At 47.6% G+C, this 23,372-nt stretch overlaps 1 protein-coding gene across 2 annotated transcripts in view; it reads right to left on the bottom strand.

Annotated features, from left to right (window-relative positions):
* TACC2 (transforming acidic coiled-coil containing protein 2) overlaps positions 1–23,372 on the bottom strand; it is a 984,629-nt gene that overhangs the window by 611,716 nt on the left and 349,541 nt on the right. For both annotated transcript variants that reach the window (XM_069611973.1, XM_069611974.1), the window contains exon 3: positions 3,959–4,368. In XM_069611973.1, coding sequence (XP_069468074.1) covers positions 3,959–4,368 — 410 coding nt within the window. The remainder of the gene's footprint in view (positions 1–3,958; positions 4,369–23,372) is intronic.

Raw genomic sequence — 23,372 nt, 5'->3', positions numbered from 1 at the left:
GAGAAAACCCATTGCGCACACGTGCAATCACTTGCCGAAAAGAGAGTGACGACTACTGATCTGTCATGAGGAAGGGAATATTAATATCTGTATATCCTGGCATTTATTGGTAAATTACAGAATGTTTATATGTAGGGACTTTTTTAGTAAAACTGGACATGGAAAAAAATGTGAATCTCAAAGGGGAGTTGCAATATTTTGGTTCTAGACTCCTGAACCAATCCTTAAGAGAGGGGCTAGACTTGTGGGGTGAGAGAAATGTAAATGTCCAATCCTGTTTGCGTGATCATAAGTTAGCACCTCCTAACATTAATTTACAATGGGAGGGGCTTGAAGAGTAAAACGGGCTTGCACTGTGGAAGAGGGGAGCGCTGCCAAAAAATCACCAAAGGATATCTGCTGAACAATTATCTGAGTGGAAATATTGGAAGAGGCCTGGAGATTCCCACTGCTGGGGAGACCAGAAAACAGAGGATGTAATACTTACCAGGAGCTCATAAAGAGGAATGAATGCTGCAGGATCCCACTGTCTGAAGTGCTGTCCAGAATCCTGTTTTTCCCCAAAAGTGATGCCCTGCTCAGTCTCCATTAGTGCCAAGCCGCGAGATCTCCAAAAGTAGATTGTCCAACAAAATGTCAGCATGGAGATCTATTTAATTAACCTAACCCCTTTCATTAGTGGGTTCCCTTTCATTAGTGGGTGGAGGAAAATTGTGTAGACCCTTCGCATATTTGACTGTATAATAATTTAATGAATTCCAAATAGATTGACACAGAAGGGAGCATGGAAGAATTTGAGACTTTCACCCTCTCTCTTAGCAGGAATAATGTTATAGCCACCTAAAGTAATTGGGGTGTCCTGGCCACACGAAAATGAAATTGGTAATTGTCACCATTCCCAAACCCCCCTGCCTTTAAAACAAAAAGGTTTTTGTTCCATTCCCAAACCCTGCCTTAAAAACAAAAGGGGGGAGGGGTTATTCCATTCCCAAACCTTGTACTTACACAAAAAGGTGTTTTGCCACCAAATAACATTCCCAATGGTCACCACACTTATTGTATTTAGACAAAAGGGTTCCCTTGGCCCCAAACAAAATTCACAAACTGTTACCATTCCCTAGACCAGACCTTTAAACAGAGGGATGCTGCATATCACTGAGGCTTGGGGTTCTGGTGCTGGGGAGAGAAGAGCTTTGCAAAGATGGAACTTCATGTCTTCAGCATGGTGTTGTATAAGGTGTAATTTTTCTTTAATGAAACCTGTGCTTTTTTGCTATCTAAATCTTCTCAAGTTATATATGCCTGTTTATTACAAAAAGGAAACTCACTGTATGTGAAGCTTTGTTTTGTGCTACAAAGAAGGTTGTGTGCGTAACATCAACCTATACTTCGGGCTCCACATGAGTCATAAGTAGGACATATATGGATCCTAAACTAAGGGTATATCGAGGGCTTTCTTAAGTTGGGGGGACTCCCTATGTTGAGTGTGGTCTCCCTATATATCGTTACAAATTGGGGCTCGTGTCAGGATTTTGATTACTGTCTTTTGACTCATGACAAGTGCATTGTGAGAGACTATTCATTCTGGTGTGATCACATTGAAGTGGTTAGAAAGTTGTTTTTGCTTCGTTAAAGTGCCACAAAGACTCTACCCCTCAGTTCCAGGGAGGTGTATTGGTAAAAAAAAAGATTGATTAGAATTAATTTCAAGCAGGAACAGGGTGATTTTGCCCCTACAAAAAGAAAACTTTATAAAGGTGCAAAAAGCCATTTTAAAATCACTACCGTAGAAGGCCAGGAAACATCTCCTGCTACAGTTTTCATTCGAGGAGAGGGCAAAGCCTGGAGCTTGCAGACTAAAATGGTCCAAGGGAATGAGTGAATAGCCAATCATGATCAGAGAAGCCAGAGAATAACCAATCAGGAGACTTATTGGCTAAAGCAGATAATAATCAGCACTGACAAAGAGCCTGGGGTCCAAGGGGGTGTCACAGACAGAGCTACAGAACTTGGTCCAGTGATCAGGAGATCTAGGAGAGGACAGGAGCCAGGGGAAGATAAGACTGAAACATCTGAGAATGCTGGAATCTATATTCAGTCACTGGTAGAACTTAGATCCGGTGTAAGAGAGGAAGCTGAAAGCCTGCAAGAGACAAACAGACAAGAAATAAGAGAATAGGTTGACCAGACGTCCCGGTTTAGCCAGGACTGGCCCAGTATTTGCCTCATGGTCCCAGCGTCTGGAGCCTTTTTTTAGGTTTTAAAACCCTGTCCCGGGATTTGAGGGATGGCTGGGTATTGTACTGATTTTTGCCGGTAACCCTGTACAAATCCAGAAATCAGGCATTGCTCTTAATGCCTGCTTATCATACTCTCCCTCTTCCTCCATGGCTTCTCTCCTCCAATGGCTTGAAACACACTACTATTTTGCGCGGAACAGGCCACCGACATAGAAGTATGACTACAGTTTTATTGGAGTCCTACTTGTGTTTTAGTCCTTCTTTTGTGTTTATGTCAGTTGACACTGTGGTCCTACTTCTATGTCGGAGGCCTGTTATTTTTTTTATTTTTAAAATCTGGTCACCTTATAACTGAAGAGCTTGCTACAAGTCCCCTCCTTTGTCAAGGAGGCTTTGATCCAGGAGGGTGACCCATGGCTAGTGGGTAAAAATAACAGAGCCTCACACAAACCCCAAGGAAGGGGGAGGACATACTTGCTGGTAGGAGTGTGTAGAAGGTATTGATAGTAGCCCAGGGTGTGATTATTTTTCTAGAGGGAAAGAATACCTGAGCCTGATACATGCCATAAAGCAGTGGTCTAAAACCTGCGGCTCTCCAGATGTTTTGGACTGCACTTCCCATGATCACTCACCATTGGCCATGGTGACTTGAGCTGGTGGGTGTTGTAGTCCAAAACACAGAGCGAACCGAATATTTGAGGCCTTTGCCCTAAAGCAAGTGGGAAGAATTACTTGTCATTTGGAGATGTCAAGAAGCAGGCTTGACACTATATTCCTGTGAGGGACTTCATTAGGGAACCATGGAAAGTTCACTGTTGCTATAGTTAGGACCTGGACATTTGCAGAGCTATCACACACATGCACTTCTACCAAAGCATCCATTATTATTTGTAGCGTGATTCCCCTAGCATAGGGGCTGAACTACAACTCCTAGAATCCCATGAATTGACTTTGCTTGTTAGTGGTGATGGGAATTGTAGTTCAAAACATTTGGAGAGCCAAAGGTTGCAGAGCCCTGCAGAAGTCCCCGCCCACCCTGACCCTGTTAATAAAGAGTGCAGAACACACATTAGCCGAAACAATAATGAATGCTTCAGCCATGTAGGTGCCTGGTGTGCAGCATTACCATCCCTAAGGAGTCTGCAGGCTTAAAAACACAGGCAGAATTCTTAGGGAGTCCATCATCTCCGCCCACATGAAAATACGGTACTGGCGGAGAGTAAACGTGACCTCCCTGAAAGAGCAGAGAGTATAAGCAACAGACGCAATATGAGAAAGGGCTGAAGAACTGGGACTTGCCTCAGAGCACACAGAACATCACTAGCAGATACAAGGCTAATCCAAGGAACAGGTGTAAGTGCTGATTGCCTGATGCTCTGGGCGATGAGTCTCCCTAGTTCCATGAAGGCTAGTTGGCCTCTGACTGCCATGGCGCTCTAGGAGAGCAACGGGCCTACTTAATAATGGCACAATCACGATTATATTTACCGGAATGCACCTGGGACCAGATAGGCGCTCAAAAGCTATTTCATGAGTCCAATAGGAGAAGTAGGGAAAGGGGGCAGCTAAGTGTGGTGTGTTCTCATAGATGGTTGCAAAGTGATGCAATGTTAGGTGGGTTCAGTCAAGGGCGCAAGAGGCTAGCCAGAGAAAAGTAAGCAAGCGACATGCTGGCATGTTACAAACATCTCATAATACACTGGTGGTGGGAAGAGTACCTGCTCTCTGCTGGGTCCGGGTATTCCTCGCCCTGCAGGAGAAAGGCGGGAATGGCATTAAGGCCAGAGTTGAACTTCGTGTTGCTCCCCACTGTGCCCCACTCCCAAGGATCCTCTTCCTGTCCAGGAGGAAGCGGTGGACCCCAGCGCTCCCCTCTGTCCAAGGGTGGAGTGTCCAGTTCTGACTCAGGATCTGAAAGGGATGGTTCCCGCTTCTTCTTTATGTCATGGGGTGGAGTGTCTGTCTCTCTCAGGGGTTCCAGAGGAGATGGGTCCCTCCTCTTCCCTACGCCCAGGGTTGAAGAGTCCAGATCTTTGCCCGCAGACAGAAGGGAAGACTCCCACTTCGGTCCGCTGTCCAGGGGCGCAGTGCCCTCTTCTGTCCCAGGAGCTGGTGCAGGAGGAGACACCTAGAGTTGTAAGAAAGAGGGGAACGTTAATGTCTACTGAAAACATCTGGAACCTTCCATCAATAGAAAGAGTTAATATACGAAGTCCCCATGAATCCTGCTCATAGCAAGCCTCCTACACCCTGCTTAGATCAAGCCCCCGACATACTGCTCATATCAATCCGACATCCTGCTCATATAAATCCCCCAACATCCTACTCATATCAAGCCCCCGATATCCTGCTCATATCAAGCCCCCAACATCCTGTTCATATCAAACCCCCCACATCCTGCTCATATCAAGCCCCTGACACACTGCTTATATCAGCCCCCTTGCAAAATCCTGATCAGATCAAGCCCCCAACGTCATGCTCATGTCAAGAGCCCCTGTACCCTGCTCATATCAATCCCCTGACATACTGCTCATATCAAGCCCCTGACATCCTACTGATATTAAGCCGTCCTACATCCTGCACATATCAATCCCCTAACATCCTGCTCATATCAAGCCCCTAACATCCTGCTCAGATCAATCCCCTGGCATCCTGCTCAGATCAAGCCCCCTGTCTCCTGCTCATATCAAGCCCCATATATCCTTATCATATCAAGCCCCCAGCATACTGCACATATCAATCCCCCAACATCCTACTCATATCAATCCCCTGACATCCTGCTCATATCAAGACCCTAACATCCTGCTCATATCAAGCCCCCAACATCCTGCGCATATAAAGCCCCTATATCCTGCTCATATCAAGCCCCTGACATCCTGCTCATATCAAGCACCTGACATCCTGCTCATATCAAGCCCCCCACATCCTGCTCATATCAAGCCCCCGACACTCTGCTCATATCAGCCCCCTTGCGAAATCCTGATCATATCAAGCCCCCAGCATACTGCTCATATAAATCCCCTAACATCCTACTCATATTAAGCACCCCCTACGTCCTGCTCATATCAAGCCCCCGGCATCATGCTCATAACAATCCTCGGGTATCCTGCTCAGATCAAGCCCCCCGACATCCTGCTCATATCAATCCCCCGACATCCTGCTCAGAACAATCCCCCGGCATCCTGCTCAGATGAAGCCCTGTGTATCATGCTCATATCAATCCCACTGAAAACCTGCTCATATCATGCCCCCCTGAATCCTGCTCATATCAAGCCCGTATGAATCCTGCTCATATCGATCCCCGACATCCTGCTCATATCAATCCCCCGGCATCCTATTAATATCAAGCCCCTGACATCCTGCTCAGATCAATCCCCCGGCATACTGCTCATATTAAGCTCCCAACATCCTGCTCAGATCAAGCCCCCTGTATCCTGCTCCTATCAATCCCCCGACATCCTGCTCATATCAAGCCGCCAACATCCTGCTCAGATCAATCCCCCGGAATCCTGCTCAGATCAAGCCCCTTGTATCCTGCTCATATCAATATTCGACATCCTGCTCATATCAATCCCCCAACATCCTGCTCATATCAATCCCCAACATCCTGCTCATATCAATCCCCCGGCATCCTATTCATATCAAGCCCCTGACATCCTGCTCAGATCAATCCCCTGGCATACTGCTCATATCAAGCCCCCAACATCCTGCTCAGATCAAGCCCCCTGTATCCTGCTCCTATCAATCCCCCGACATCCTGCTCATATCAATCCTCGACATCCTGCTCATATCAATCCCCCGACATCCTGCGCATATCAAGACCCCGACATCCTGCTAAGATCAAGCCCCTGACATACTGCTCATATCAATCTCCCGACCCCCTGCTCATATCAAGCCCCCCTGTATCATGCTCATATCAATCCCCTGACATCCTACTCATATCAAGCCCCTGACATCCTACTCATATCAAGCCCCTGACATCCTGCTCAGATCAAGTCCCCCTCATATCAGATCTCCCGGCATGCGGCTCATCCCAAGCCCCCGGCATCCTGCGCTTATAAAGCCCCCGACATCCTGCTCATATCAAGACCCCCTACATCCTGCTCTTATCAAGCCCCTGGTATCCTGCACTTATAAATCCCCCGACATCCTGCTCATATCAAGCCCCCAGCATCCTGCACTTATCAATCCCCCGGCATGCCGTTCATATCAAGCGGCCCGCATCATGCTCAAATAAAGCCCCCGGCATCCTACAAAGATCAAGCTCCCGGCATCCTGCTCAAATCAAGGCCCCGATATCCTGCTTATATCAAGCCCCTGGCATCCTGCTCAGATCAAGCTCCCGGCATCCTGCTCAAATCAAGCCACCAATATCCTGCTTATATCAAGCCCCTGGCATTCTGCTCAGATCAAGCTCCCTGTATCCTGCACTGATCAAGCCCCCTGTATCCTGCAACGATCAAGCCCCCGATGTCCTGCTCATATCAAGCCCACTTCATCCTGCTTATATCAATCTCAGAAAACCTGCTCAAATCAATCTCCTGACATCCTGCTCAGATCAAGCCCCCATACATCCTGCTCAAATCAATCCCCCAACATCCTGCTCATATCAAGCCCCTGACATCCTGCTCATATCAAGCCCCCTGAATCCTGCTCATATCAAGCCCCTGCATCATACAGATATCAATCCTCCGGCATCCTGCTAATATCAAGCCCTCAGCATCCTGCTCATATCAAGCCCGCAACATCCTGCTCATATCAAGCCCCCGGCATCCTGCTCATATCAAGCCCCCCTTCATCCTGCTCATATCAATCCCCCAACATTCGGCTTATATCAATCCCAGACACTTTGCTCAAATCAATCCCTGACAACCTGCACCAATCAATCCCCCGTCATCCTGCTCATATCAAGCCCCCAACATCCTGCTCATATCAAGCCCCTGACATCTTGCTCATATCAAGCCCTGTTCATCCTGCTCATATCAATCCCAGACAACCTGCCCCAATCAATCCCCCGACATCCTGCTCAAATCAATCCCTGACAACCTTTTCAAATCAATCCCCCGCCATCCTTCTCATATAAAGCCTCCTATATCCTGCTCATATTAAGCCACCAGCATCATGCTCATAGCAATCCCCCGGTATCCTGCTCATATCAAGCCCCCTGTATCCTGCTCATATCAATCCCCTTGAATCCTGCTTATATCGTGCCCTCCTGAATCGTGCTCATATCAAGCCATCATGAATCCTGCTTATATCAATCCCCCTGAATCCTGCTCAAATCACCCCCCCTGAATCCTGCTCCTATCAAGCCCCCATGAATCCTGCTAATATAAATCCCCTGACATCCTGCTTATATCACGCCCTCCTGAATCGTGCTCATATCAAGCCATCATGAATCCTCCTTATATCAATCCCCCAGAATCCTGCTCATATCACGCCCCCCTGAATCCTGCTCATATCACGCCCCCCTGAATCCTGCTCATATCAAGCCCCCAACATCTTGTTCATATCAAGCCCTCAGCATCCTGCTCATATCAAGCCCCTGACATCCTGCTCATATCAAGCCCCCGACATCCTGCTCATATCAATCCCAGACAACCTGCCCAAATCAATCCCCCGACATCCTGCTCAAATCAATCCCTGACAACCTTTTCAAATCAATCCCCCCCATCCTTCTCATATAAAGCCTCCTATATCCTGCTCATATTAAGCCCCCAGCATCATGCTCATAGCAATCCCCCGTTATCCTGCTCATATCAATCCCCCTGAATCCTGCTCAAATCACACACCCCTGAATCCTGCTCATATCAATCCCCTGACATCCTTCTTATATCACGCCCTCCTAAATCGTGCTCATATCAAGCCATCATGAATCCTGCTTATATCAATCCCCCTGAATCCTGCTCATATCACGCCCCCCTGAATCCGGCTCATATCAAGCCCCTATGAATCCTGCTCATATCAATCCCCTGACATCCTTCTTATATCACGCCCTCCTAAATCGTGCTCATATCAAGCCATCATGAATCCTGCTTATATCAATCCCCCTGAATCCTGCTCATATCACGCCCCCCTGAATCCTGCTCATATCAAGCCCCCATGAATCCTGCTCATATCAATCCCCCGACATCCTGCTCATATCAATTCTCTGACATCCTGCTCATATCAATCCCCCAACATCCTACTAATTTCAAGCCCCCGACATCCTGCTCAGATCAAGCCCCTGGCATCCTACTCAGATCAAGCCCCCGACATACTGCTCATATCAAGCCCCTGGCATCCTGCTCATATCAATATCTCAGCATCCTGCTCAGATCAAACCCCTGTATCCTATTCAATATCAATCCCCCCACATCCTGCTCATATCATGGCCCCCTGAATCATGCTCATATCAATCCCCTGTCATCCTACTCATATCAAGCCCCCGACATCCTGCTCATATCAAGCCCCCAGACTCCTGCGCATACAAAGCCCCCGACATCCTGCTCAGATCAAGCCCCCCTACATCCTGCTCAAATCAATCCCCCAACATCCTGCTCATATCAAGCCCCTGACATCCTGCTCATATCAAGCCCCCTGAATCCTGCTCATATCAAGCCCCTGCATCATGCAGATATCAATGCCCCGGCATCCTGCTCATATCAAGCCCCCTGAATCCTGCTCATATCTCGCCCTCCTGAATCCTGCTCTGATCAAGCCCCCAACATCCTGCTTATATCAAGCCCCTGCATCCTGCTCATATCAAGCCCCCCTACATCCTGCTCAGATCAAGCCCCCTGTATCCTGCTCAGATCAAGCCCTTGGCATCCTGCTCATATCAAGCCCCTGACATTCTGCTTATATCAAGCCGCCGATATCCTGCTCATTTCAAGCCCCCAACACCCTGCTCATATTAAGCCCCCAGCATCATGCTCATAGCAATCCCCCGTTATCCTGCTCATATCAATCCCCCTGAATCCTGCTCAAATCACACACCCCTGAATCCTGCTCATATCAAGCCCCCATGAATCCTGCTCATATCAATCCCCTGACATCCTTCTTATATCTCGCCCTCCTGAATCGTGCTCATATCAAGCCATCATGAAACCTGCTTATATCAATCCCCCTGAATGCTGCTCAAATCACATACCCCTGAATCCTGCTCATATCAAGCCCCCATGAATCCTGCTCATATCAATCCCCTGACATCCTTCTTATATCATGCCCTCCTAAATCGTGCTCATATCAAGCCATCATGAATCCTGCTTATATCAATCCCCCTGAATCCTGCTCATATCACGCCCCCCTGAATCCTGCTCATATCAAGCCCCCATGAATCCTGCTCATATCAATCCCCCGACATCCTGCTCATATCAATTCTCTGACATCCTGCTCATATCAATCCCCCGACATCCTACTAATTTCAAGCCCCCGACATCCTGCTCAGATCAAGCCCCTGGCATCCTACTCATATCAAGCCCCCGACATACTGCTCATATCAAGCCCCTGGCATCCTGCTCATATCAATATCTCAGCATCCTGCTCAGATCAAACCCCTGTATCCTATTCAATATCAATCCCCCCACATCCTGCTCATATCATGCCCCCCTGAATCATGCTCATATCAATCCCCTGCCATCCTACTCATATCAAGCCCCCGACATCCTGCTCATATCAAGCCCCCAGAATCCTGCGCATACAAAGCCCCCGACATCCTGCTCAGATCAAGCCCCCCTACATCCTCCTCAAATCAATCCCCCAACATCCTGCTCATATCAAGCCCCTGACATCCTGCTCATATCAAGCCCCCTGAATCCTGCTCATATCAAGCCCCTGCATCATGCAGATATCAATGCCCCGGCATCCTGCTCATATCAAGCCCCCTGAATCCTGCTCATATCACGCCCTCCTGAATCCTGCTCTGATCAAGCCCCCAACATCCTGCTCATATGAAGCCCCTGCATCCTGCTCATATCAAGCCCCCCTACATCCTGCTCAGATCAAGCCCCCTGTATCCTGCTCAGATCAAGCCCTTGGCATCCTGCTCAAATCAAGCCCCTGACATTCTGCTTATATCAAGCCCCCGATATCCTGCTCATATCAAGCCCCCAACATCCTGCTCATATCAGGCCCACAGCATCCTGCTCATATCAAGCCCCCAACATCCTGCTCATATCAAGCCCTCAGCATCCTGCTCATATCAAGCCCCCAACATCCTGCTCATATCAAGCCCCCGGCATCCTGCTCATATCAAGCCCCCCTTCATCCTACTCATCTCAATCCCCCAACATTCGGCTTATATCAATCCCAGACACTTTGCTAAAATCAATCCCTGACAACCTGCACCAATCAATCCCCCGTCATCCTGCTCATATCAAGCCCCCAACATCCTGCTCATATCAAGCCCCTGTCATCCTGCTCATATCAATCCCAGACAACCTGCCCAAATCAATCCCCCAACATCCTGCTCAAATCAATCCCTGACAACCTTTTCAAATCAATCCCCGCCATCCTTCTCATATAAAGCCTCCTATATCCTGCTCATATTAAGCCCCCAGCATCATGCTCATAGCAATCCCCCGGTATCCTGCTCATATCAAGCCCCCTGTATCCTGCTCATATCAATCCTCTTGAAACCTGCTTATATCGCGCACTCCTGAATCGTGCTCATATCAAGCCATCAGGAATCCTGCTTATATCAATCCCCCTGAATCCTGCTCAAATCACCCCCCCCTGAATCCTGCTCATATCAAGCCCCCATGAATCCTGCTAATATAAATCCCCTGACATCCTGCTTATATCACGCCCTCCTGAATCGTGCTCATATCAAGCCATCATGAATCCTCCTTATATCAATCCCCCTGAATCCTGCTCATATCACGCCCCCCCAAATCCTGCTCTTATCACGCTCCCCTGAATCCTGCTCATATCAAGCCCCCATGAATCCTGCTCATATCAATCCCAGACAATCTGCTCAAATCAATCCCTGACAACCTGCTCAAATCAATCCCCCGTCATCCTGCTCATATCAAGCCCCCAACATCCTGCTCATATCAAGCCCTCAGCATCCTGCTCATATCAAGCCCCCGACATCCTGCTCATATCAAGCCCCCTTCATCCTGCTCATATCAATCCCAGACAACCTGCCCAAATCAACCCCCCGACATCCTGCTCAAATCAATCCCTGACAACCTTTTCAAATCAATCCCCCCATCCTTCTCATATAAAGCCTCCTATATCCTGCTCATATTAAGCCCCCAGCATCATGCTCATAGCAATCCCCCGTTATCCTGCTCAGATCAAGCCCCCTGTATCCTGCTCATATCAATCCCCTTGAATCCTGCTTATATCGCGTCCTCCTATATCGTGCTCATATCAAGCCATCATGAATCCTGCTTATATCAATCCCCCTGAATCCTGCTCAAATCAATCCCCTGACATCCTTCTTATATCTCGCCCTCCTGAATCGTGCTCATATCAAGCCATCATGAAACCTGCTTATATCAATCCCCCTGAATCCTGCTCATATCACGCCCCCCTGAATCCTGCTCATATCAAGCCCCCATGAATCCTGCTCATATCAATCCCCTGACATCCTTCTTATATCACGCCCTCCTAAATCGTGCTCATATCAAGCCATCATGAATCCTGCTTATATCAATCCCCCTGAATCCTGCTCATATCACGCCCCCCTGAATCCTGCTCATATCAAGCCCCCATGAATCCTGCTCATATCAATCCCCCGACATCCTGCTCATATCAATTCTCTGACATCCTGCTCATATCAATCCCCCAACATCCTACTAATTTCAAGCCCCCGACATCCTGCTCAGATCAAGCCCCTGGCATCCTACTCAGATCAAGCCCCCGACATACTGCTCATATCAAGCCCCTGGCATCCTGCTCATATCAATATCTCAGCATCCTGCTCAGATCAAACCCCTGTATCCTATTCAATATCAATCCCCCCACATCCTGCTCATATCATGGCCCCCTGAATCATGCTCATATCAATCCCCTGTCATCCTACTCATATCAAGCCCCCGACATCCTGCTCATATCAAGCCCCCAGACTCCTGCGCATACAAAGCCCCCGACATCCTGCTCAGATCAAGCCCCCCTACATCCTGCTCAAATCAATCCCCCAACATCCTGCTCATATCAAGCCCCTGACATCCTGCTCATATCAAGCCCCCTGAATCCTGCTCATATCAAGCCCCTGCATCATGCAGATATCAATGCCCCGGCATCCTGCTCATATCAAGCCCCCTGAATCCTGCTCATATCTCGCCCTCCTGAATCCTGCTCTGATCAAGCCCCCAACATCCTGCTTATATCAAGCCCCTGCATCCTGCTCATATCAAGCCCCCCTACATCCTGCTCAGATCAAGCCCCCTGTATCCTGCTCAGATCAAGCCCTTGGCATCCTGCTCATATCAAGCCCCTGACATTCTGCTTATATCAAGCCGCCGATATCCTGCTCATTTCAAGCCCCCGACATCCTGCTCATATCAGGCCCACAGCATCCTGCTCATATCAAGCCCCCAACACCCTGCTCATATTAAGCCCCCAGCATCATGCTCATAGCAATCCCCCGTTATCCTGCTCATATCAATCCCCCTGAATCCTGCTCAAATCACACACCCCTGAATCCTGCTCATATCAAGCCCCATGAATCCTGCTCATATCAATCCCCTGACATCCTTCTTATATCTCGCCCTCCTGAATCGTGCTCATATCAAGCCATCATGAAACCTGCTTATATCAATCCCCCTGAATGCTGCTCAAATCACACACCCCTGAATCCTGCTCATATCAAGCCCCCATGAATCCTGCTCATATCAATCCCCTGACATCCTTCTTATATCACGCCCTCCTAAATCGTGCTCATATCAAGCCATCATGAATCCTGCTTATATCAATCCCCCTGAATGCTGCTCATATCACGCCCCCCTGAATCCTGCTCACATCAAGCCCCCATGAATCCTGCTCATATCAATCCCCCGACATCCTGCTCATATCAATTCTCTGACATCCTGCTCATATCAATCCCCCGACATCCTACTAATTTCAAGCCCCCGACATCCTGCTCAGATCAAGCCCCTGGCATCCTACTCAGATCAAGCCCCCGACATACTGCTCATATCAAGCCCCTGGCATCCTGCTCATATCAATATCTCAGCATCCTGCTCAGATCAAACCCCTGTATCCTATTCAATATCAATCCCCCCACATCCTGCTCATATCATGCCCCCCTGAATCATGCTCATATCAATCCCCTGCCATCCTACTCATATCAAGCCCCCGACATCCTGCTCATATCAAGCCCCCAGAATCCTGCGCATACAAAGCCCCCGACATCCTGCTCAGATCAAGCCCCCCTACATCCTCCTCAAATCAATCCCCCAACATCCTGCTCATATCAAGCCCCTGACATCCTGCTCATATCAAGCCCCCTGAATCCTGCTCATATCAAGCCCCTGCATCATGCAGATATCAATGCCCCGGCATCCTGCTCATATCAAGCCCCCTGAATCCTGCTCATATCACGCCCTCCTGAATCCTGCTCTGATCAAGCCCCCAACATCCTGCTCATATGAAGCCCCTGCATCCTGCTCATATCAAGCCCCCCTACATCCTGCTCAGATCAAGCCCCCTGTATCCTGCTCAGATCAAGCCCTTGGCATCCTGCTCAAATCAAGCCCCTGACATTCTGCTTATATCAAGCCCCCGATATCCTGCTCATATCAAGCCCCCGACATCCTGCTCATATCAGGCCCACAGCATCCTGCTCATATCAAGCCCCCAACATCCTGCTCATATCAAGCCCTCAGCATCCTGCTCATATCAAGCCCCCAACATCCTGCTCATATCAAGCCCCCGGCATCCTGCTCATATCAAGCCCCCCTTCATCCTACTCATATCAATCCCCCAACATTCGGCTTATATCAATCCCAGACACTTTGCTAAAATCAATCCCTGACAACCTGCACCAATCAATCCCCCGTCATCCTGCTCATATCAAGCCCCCAACATCCTGCTCATATCAAGCCCCTGTCATCCTGCTCATATCAATCCCAGACAACCTGCCCAAATCAATCCCCCAACATCCTGCTCAAATCAATCCCTGACAACCTTTTCAAATCAATCCCCGCCATCCTTCTCATATAAAGCCTCCTATATCCTGCTCATATTAAGCCCCCAGCATCATGCTCATAGCAATCCCCCGGTATCCTGCTCATATCAAGCCCCCTGTATCCTGCTCATATCAATCCTCTTGAAACCTGCTTATATCGCGCACTCCTGAATCGTGCTCATATCAAGCCATCAGGAATCCTGCTTATATCAATCCCCCTGAATCCTGCTCAAATCACCCCCCCCTGAATCCTGCTCATATCAAGCCCCCATGAATCCTGCTAATATAAATCCCCTGACATCCTGCTTATATCACGCCCTCCTGAATCGTGCTCATATCAAGCCATCATGAATCCTCCTTATATCAATCCCCCTGAATCCTGCTCATATCACGCCCCCCCAAATCCTGCTCTTATCACGCTCCCCTGAATCCTGCTCATATCAAGCCCCCATGAATCCTGCTCATATCAATCCCAGACAATCTGCTCAAATCAATCCCTGACAACCTGCTCAAATCAATCCCCCGTCATCCTGCTCATATCAAGCCCCCAACATCCTGCTCATATCAAGCCCTCAGCATCCTGCTCATATCAAGCCCCCGACATCCTGCTCATATCAAGCCCCCTTCATCCTGCTCATATCAATCCCAGACAACCTGCCCAAATCAACCCCCCGACATCCTGCTCAAATCAATCCCTGACAACCTTTTCAAATCAATCCCCCCATCCTTCTCATATAAAGCCTCCTATATCCTGCTCATATTAAGCCCCCAGCATCATGCTCATAGCAATCCCCCGTTATCCTGCTCAGATCAAGCCCCCTGTATCCTGCTCATATCAATCCCCTTGAATCCTGCTTATATCGCGTCCTCCTATATCGTGCTCATATCAAGCCATCATGAATCCTGCTTATATCAATCCCCCTGAATCCTGCTCAAATCACACACCCCTGAATCCTGCTCATATCAAGCCCCCATGAATCCTGCTCATATCAATCCCCTGACATCCTGCTTATATCATGCCCTCCTGAATCGTGCTCATATCAAGCCATCATGAATCGTGCTTATATCGATCCCCCTGAATCCTGCTCATATCACGCCCCCCTGAATCCTGCTCATATGAAGCCCCCATGAATCCTGCTCATATCAATCCCCCGACATCCTGTTCATATCAATTCTCTGACATCCTGCTCATATCAATCCCCCGACATCCTACTAATTTCAAGCCCCCGACATCCTGCTCAGATCAAGCCCCTGGTATCCTACTCAGATCAAGCCCCTGACATACTGCTCATATCAAGCCCCTGGCATCCTGCTCATATCAATATCTCAGCATCCTGCTCAGATCAAACCCCTGTATCCTGTTCAATATCAATCCCCCCACATCCTGTTCATATCATGCCCCCCGGAATCATGCTCATATCAATCCCCTGTCATCCTACTCATATCAAGCCCCCGACATCCTGCTCATATCAAGACCCCAGCATCCTGCGCATATAAAGCCCCCGACATCCTGCTCATATCAAGTCCCCGGCATCCTGCGCTTATAAAGCCCTCGATAGCTTGCTCATATCAAGCCCCCCTACATCCTGCTCATATCAAGCCGCTGGCATAATGCTCAAATGAAGCCCTCAGCATCCTGCTCATATCAAGCCCCCAACATCCTGCTCATATCAAGCCCCCGGCATCCTGCTCATATCAAGCCCCCCTTTATCCTGCTCATATCAATCCACCAACATTCGGTTTATATCAATCCCAGACAATCTGTTCAAATCAATCCCTGACAACCTGCTCAAATCAATCCCCCATCACCCTGCTCATATCAAGCCCCCAACATCCTGCTCATATGAAGCCCCTGCATCCTGCTCATATCAAGCCCCCCCTACATCCTGCTCAGATCAAGCCCCCTGTATCCTGCTCAGATCAAGCCCTTGGCATCCTGCTCAAATCAAGCCCCTGACATTCTGCTTATATCAAGCCCCCGATATCCTGCTCATATCAAGCCCCCGACATCCTGCTCATATCAGGCCCACAGCATCCTGCTCATATCAAGCCCCCAACATCCTGCTCATATCAAGCCCTCAGCATCCTGCTCATATCAAGCCCCCAACATCCTGCTCATATCAAGCCCCCGGCATCCTGCTCATATCAAGCCCCCCTTCATCCTACTCATATCAATCCCCCAACATTCGGCTTATATCAATCCCAGACACTTTGCTAAAATCAATCCCTGACAACCTGCACCAATCAATCCCCCGTCATCCTGCTCATATCAAGCCCCCAACATCCTGCTCATATCAAGCCCCTGTCATCCTGCTCATATCAATCCCAGACAACCTGCCCAAATCAATCCCCCAACATCCTGCTCAAATCAATCCCTGACAACCTTTTCAAATCAATCCCCGCCATCCTTCTCATATAAAGCCTCCTATATCCTGCTCATATTAAGCCCCCAGCATCATGCTCATAGCAATCCCCCGGTATCCTGCTCATATCAAGCCCCCTGTATCCTGCTCATATCAATCCTCTTGAAACCTGCTTATATCGCGCACTCCTGAATCGTGCTCATATCAAGCCATCAGGAATCCTGCTTATATCAATCCCCCTGAATCCTGCTCAAATCACCCCCCCCCTGAATCCTGCTCATATCAAGCCCCCATGAATCCTGCTAATATAAATCCCCTGACATCCTGCTTATATCACGCCCTCCTGAATCGTGCTCATATCAAGCCATCATGAATCCTCCTTATATCAATCCCCCTGAATCCTGCTCATATCACGCCCCCCCAAATCCTGCTCTTATCACGCTCCCCTGAATCCTGCTCATATCAAGCCCCCATGAATCCTGCTCATATCAATCCCAGACAATCTGCTCAAATCAATCCCTGACAACCTGCTCAAATCAATCCCCCGTCATCCTGCTCATATCAAGCCCCCAACATCCTGCTCATATCAAGCCCTCAGCATCCTGCTCATATCAAGCCCCCGACATCCTGCTCATATCAAGCCCCCTTCATCCTGCTCATATCAATCCCAGACAACCTGCCCAAATCAACCCCCCGACATCCTGCTCAAATCAATCCCTGACAACCTTTTCAAATCAATCCCCCCATCCTTCTCATATAAAGCCTCCTATATCCTGCTCATATTAAGCCCCCAGCATCATGCTCATAGCAACCCCCGTTATCCTGCTCAGATCAAGCCCCCTGTATCCTGCTCATATCAATCCCCTTGAATCCTGCTTATATCGCGTCCTCCTATATCGTGCTCATATCAAGCCATCATGAATCCTGCTTATATCAATCCCCCTGAATCCTGCTCAAATCACACACCCCTGAATCCTGCTCATATCAAGCCCCCATGAATCCTGCTCATATCAATCCCCTGACATCCTGCTTATATCATGCCCTCCTGAATCGTGCTCATATCAAGCCATCATGAATCGTGCTTATATCGATTCCCCTGAATCCTGCTCATATCACGCCCCCCTGAATCCTGCTCATATGAAGCCCCCATGAATCCTGCTCATATCAATCCCCCGACATCCTGTTCATATCAATTCTCTGACATCCTGCTCATATCAATCCCCCGACATCCTACTAATTTCAAGCCCCCGACATCCTGCTCAGATCAAGCCCCTGGTATCCTACTCAGATCAAGCCCCTGACATACTGCTCATATCAAGCCCCTGGCATCCTGCTCATATCAATATCTCAGCATCCTGCTCAGATCAAACCCCTGTATCCTGTTCAATATCAATCCCCCCACATCCTGTTCATATCATGCCCCCCGGAATCATGCTCATATCAATCCCCTGTCATCCTACTCATATCAAGCCCCCGACATCCTGCTCATATCAAGACCCCAGCATCCTGCGCATATAAAGCCCCCGACATCCTGCTCATATCAAGTCCCCGGCATCCTGCGCTTATAAAGCCCTCGATAGCTTGCTCATATCAAGCCCCCCTACATCCTGCTCATATCAAGCCGCTGGCATAATGCTCAAATGAAGCCTTCAGCATCCTGCTCATATCAAGCCCCCAACATCCTGCTCATATCAAGCCCCCGGCATCCTGCTCATATCAAGCCCCCCTTTATCCTGCTCATATCAATCCACCAACATTCGGTTTATATCAATCCCAGACAATCTGTTCAAATCAATCCCTGACAACCTGCTCAAATCAATCCCCCATCACCCTGCTCATATCAAGCCCCCAACATCCTGCTCATATCAAGCCCTCAGCATCCTGCTCATATCAAGCCCCCGACATCCTGCTCATATCAAGCCCCCTTCATCCTGCTCATATCAATCCCAGACAACCTGCCCAAATCAATCCCCCGACATCTTGCTCAAATCAATCCCTGACAACCTTTTCAAATCAATCCCCCGCCATCCTTTTCATATAAAGCCTCCTATATCCTGCTCATATTAAGCCCCCAGCATCATGCTCATAGCAATCCCCCGGTATCCTGCTCAGATCAAGCCCCCTGTATCCTGCTCATATCAATCCCCTTGAATCCTGCTTATATCACGTCCTCCTGAATCGTGCTCATATCAAGCCATCATGAATCCTGCTTATATCAATACCCCTGAATCCTGCTCAAATCACACCCCCCTGAATTCTGCTCATATCAAGCCCCCATGAATCCTGCTCATATCAATCCCCTGACATCCTGCTTATATCACGCCCTCCTGAATCGTGCTCATATCAAGCCATCATGAATCCTGCTTATATCAATCCCCCTGAATCCTGCTCATATCACACCCCCCTGAATCCTGCTCATATCAAGCCCCCATGAATCCTGCTCATATCAATCCCCCGACATCCTGCTCATATCAATTCTCCGATATCCTGCTCATATCAATCCCCTGACATCCTACTCATATCAATCCCCCGACATCCTACTAATTTCAAGCCCCCGACATCCTGCTCAGATCAAGCTCCCGACAAACTGCTCATATCAAGCCCCTGGCATCCTGCTCATATCAATATCCCAGCATCCTGCTCAGATCAAACACCTGTACCCTGTTCAATATCAATCCCCCAACATCCTGCCCATATCAATCCCCCGACATCCTGCCCATATCAAGTCCCCGGCATCCTGCACTTATAAAGCCCTCGATAGCCTGCTCATATCAAGCCCCCCTACATCCTGCTCATATCAAGCCGCTGGCATAATGCTCAAATGAAGCCCCCGGCATCCTGCTCACATCAAGCCCATGACATTCTGCTCATATCAAGCCCCTGTATCCTGCTCATATCAAGCCCCCGACATCCTGCTCAGATCAAGCCCCCCGACATCCTGCTCATATCAAGACACCTGCATCCTGATCATATCAAGCCCCAGACACCCTGCTCAGATCAAGCCCCCAACATCCTGCTCATATCAAACCCCTCTGAATCCTACTCATATCAAGCCCCCTGTATCCTGCTCATATCAAGCCCCCGACATCCTGTGCAGATCAAGCCCTCGACATCCTGCTCATATCAGGAAGCCTGCATCCTGATCATATCAAGCCCCCGACATCCTGCTCAGATCAAGCCTGCGACATCCTGCTCATATTAAGCCCCTATATCCTGCTCATATTAAGCCCCCCTATATCCTGATCATATTAAGCCCCCAACATCCTGCTCATATCAAGCCCCTCTGAATCCTACTCATATCAAGCCCCCTGTATCCTGCTCATACCAAGCCCCCGACATCCTGTGCAGATCAAGCCCCTCGACATCCTGCTCATATCAGGAAGCCTGCATCCTGATGATATCAAGCCCCCGACATACTGCTCAGATCAAGCCTGAGACATCCTGCTCATATTAAGCCCCCTATATCCTCTTCATATCAAGCCCCGCCATCCTGCTCAGATCAAGCTTCTTTTGGTATTTAGTGGTGTGTGTGGGCGCATGCGTGTTTGAGTGCGCATGTACTTGTATGTTCAGAATGTAACGAGCAATGTAACATGGTCCATACCTGCATGCCAGCCATTGAAGGCATGTATCTTGCCTGTGACAATGCTAGAATGCAGTCCCTGAACAAAGCTGTGAGGGGAAATGAAGTATGCCTCGGAGACAACGTGAAAAGTAAATGTGTTTATTTACTTTGAGAGTCTCCGGCGCCCTGCACTGCCGCTCACAATCTCCGCTCTCTCCCTCAACCCATCTCCACCTCCCTCGTACCGAACCTGACTTCAAACACTAACATTCCTATCTCGCGTGCAGGCAGGGACGCCGTAGCTAGGAGACAATGACATAGGATACTACATCATCTCCCCCTTTTTCCACTTAATAATATTAATTATACAGAAACAAATTAAACTAAGAAGAACATTTTAAGAAATACGACGAAACAGCAAATTAACAAAGTAGTGCTAAACAACCAAATATCAATTGACTAAAGCATATCTGAATAACATGTCTATATACTGACAAATGCATTACAAACAATTGCTTCACAAAATAAAACACAATTAGTGTGTCTATGCTGCATTCTCATGACATAATCTTTACTTCCCCATAACAAAATCTTTTGTCCAGAACGGTAACCTCTTTATTCTAGGGTTACGCACCATCTCACATACTAGCTCACCGTTATGTCTAATACCAACATTCCTGTTTTCATCATTCATACAAGAGTTTATTCTCTGACTCACACCATCTTCCCCAGACTGATTACTTCCTGGAGCCTGGCTACCAGCCAAAACATCACAATTGTCTCTCACAGGTAACTCCTCCATATTTTGAGAGACAACATCAGAAACAACATCAGTCTCCAAATTCAAATTGTCTTCACTATACATCAAATCATCAAGAACACGATTTTGTCTGGGTTGATTCCTATTACCATAATCCAGTTTCCAATTCCATTTGCTTACTCTGTCAATGTTCCATACTGAACCACCACTCACCCTTATTGCCTTACCAAGCACTTGCAGCACTTTAAACGGTTTACTGTATTTAGAATCACCTTTCCTCACACTGAGACCTAATTTTATCCTTACCATATCACCTGGTGAAATTTCAATCCTGCATTTACATCCCAATGACATCCTATTATTAACTCCATGGCATTTACTATTTCTCAATTCCCTGGACTCTGACACTCTTTTGCAATTTATCCACTCTGGAGTGAGCAATGTGTTGGGAGCCCTGCCCCTCATCAATTCAAAAGGAGACATATTCAAACTCCTTTTAACTGACATTCTTAAACTCCATAATTTCTCCATAAGTGCTTCATTCACAGGCATGTTGTTTCTTAAAGCCAATTCCACTGTCTCCACAACCATCCTGTTACATCTCTCAAATAACCCATTGGTTTGGGGATGGTACAACGCAGAAAACTTCCAAACAATTCCAGATGTTGTGGCAAACTCTTTAATTTCCTTGCTTTTGAACTGAACCCCATTGTCACTAATAATGGTTTTGGGAAAACCTTCTCTCCTGAAAATGTCTTTAAGAAATTTGATAATTTATCCAGAATCAACTTTTTTGACAGCTTTCAATTCCACCCATCTTGAATAATAATCAATCATAACAATTAAAAACCTTTTTTCACCTATAAGTCTTGCATAAGGTCCCACAATGTCGATGCCTAACTTCATCCACTGAGCCTCCCCTTTATCTATGACAAAAGGTTCTGACTTGAAGCTCCTACAACTTTTATCACTTTACTGGCAAGGCCAGCAATTTCTGACAAATCTCTCAATTAAAAGATCCATACCTGGCCACCAGTATGCAGAACGTACATTAGTTTTAGTCCCTGTTATGCCAGGATGACCTTGATGTGCTTTCTCTATGAGCTCCTCATTCAGAACCTTCGGAGGTATCAACTTACTCCCCCTCATTAAAAATCCTTCCTTCATAGATAACTCATCCTTCACTTCCCAAAATTTCATAGACTCTCCATCAACCAATATCTTTTTCTGGCCAACCTAGCATTGTGAAATCTGCAATCTTCTGCAATGTTATGTCTTTGGAAAACTCATGCAACCACTTTTCCTTAAAGGTTACCTCTAGAACAACTGCCACTATATCCTCATTGCCTTATGGCTGCAAATCCGCATTCCTTAATGGTAGCCGTGATAAATAGTCTGCAACAACATTTCTTTTACCTGGTACATACCTTGTCACAAAATGATAATCCTGTAATTTAATGCTCAACCTAGCCAACCTAGGTGATGCTTTACACATACCCTTCACAGATAGCACTTCAATGAGTGGCTTGTGATCGGTTTGTATGATAAATTTCCAACCCCACAGATGCTTTCTAAAATAGTTCACAGCCCATGAGCATGCCAATAGTTCTTTTTCAATAACAGAGTACCTGCTTTCTGTGTCTGAAATTGCTCTGGAGGCATAACAGATTGTTTTTTCTTTGCCACTTTCATCAATTTGGGACAACTCTGCTCCTAGCCCATGACCACTAGCATCTACCGTAACTTTGGTCAACCTGCCAAAAACATAACCACCCAATTCTTTTGAATTACAAATTTGTCTCTTGATGCAATTTACAGCCTCATCACACTCATTACTCCATACAAATTTGACATCTTTTTTTAACAATTTCCTTAATGGTTCTGTAACATTTGCAAACTTCTCAACAAATTTGTTATAATATTCACAAAGTCCTAGAAATGACCTAAGCTCATCTTTATTACTAGGATTACGAGATTCCCTGATCGCTTTCATAGCATCACTCTTCGGTTTATACCCTTTGCTATTGACTGTGTGCCCCAAATACTCAACTTCATCCATGCCAATCTTGCATTTATTCTTCTCAATTTTCAAACCCACGCTCTCCAATTTCAACAAAACATCTTTCAATCTCATGTCATGTTCCTCTCGGCCTTTGCCAAACACAATAATGTCATCTTGGTAAACAAATATTCCCTTCAATCCCTTCAGCACATGCTCCATGACCCTTTGAAACACCGCTGCCGCTAGTCCAAACGGCATGCGCTTGTACCTATACAGCCCATGTGGAGTAACAAAAGCTGTGATGTCTCTGCAGTCTTCCGTCAG

Source organism: Ambystoma mexicanum, chromosome 8, assembly GCF_040938575.1.
Source record: "Ambystoma mexicanum isolate Mex_15411 chromosome 8, UKY_AmexF1_1, whole genome shotgun sequence".
Lineage (NCBI taxonomy): Eukaryota > Metazoa > Chordata > Amphibia > Caudata > Ambystomatidae > Ambystoma > Ambystoma mexicanum.
The sequence above is the reverse complement of the archived record's forward strand: the minus strand, read 5'-3'. Positions and strand labels throughout refer to the sequence as shown.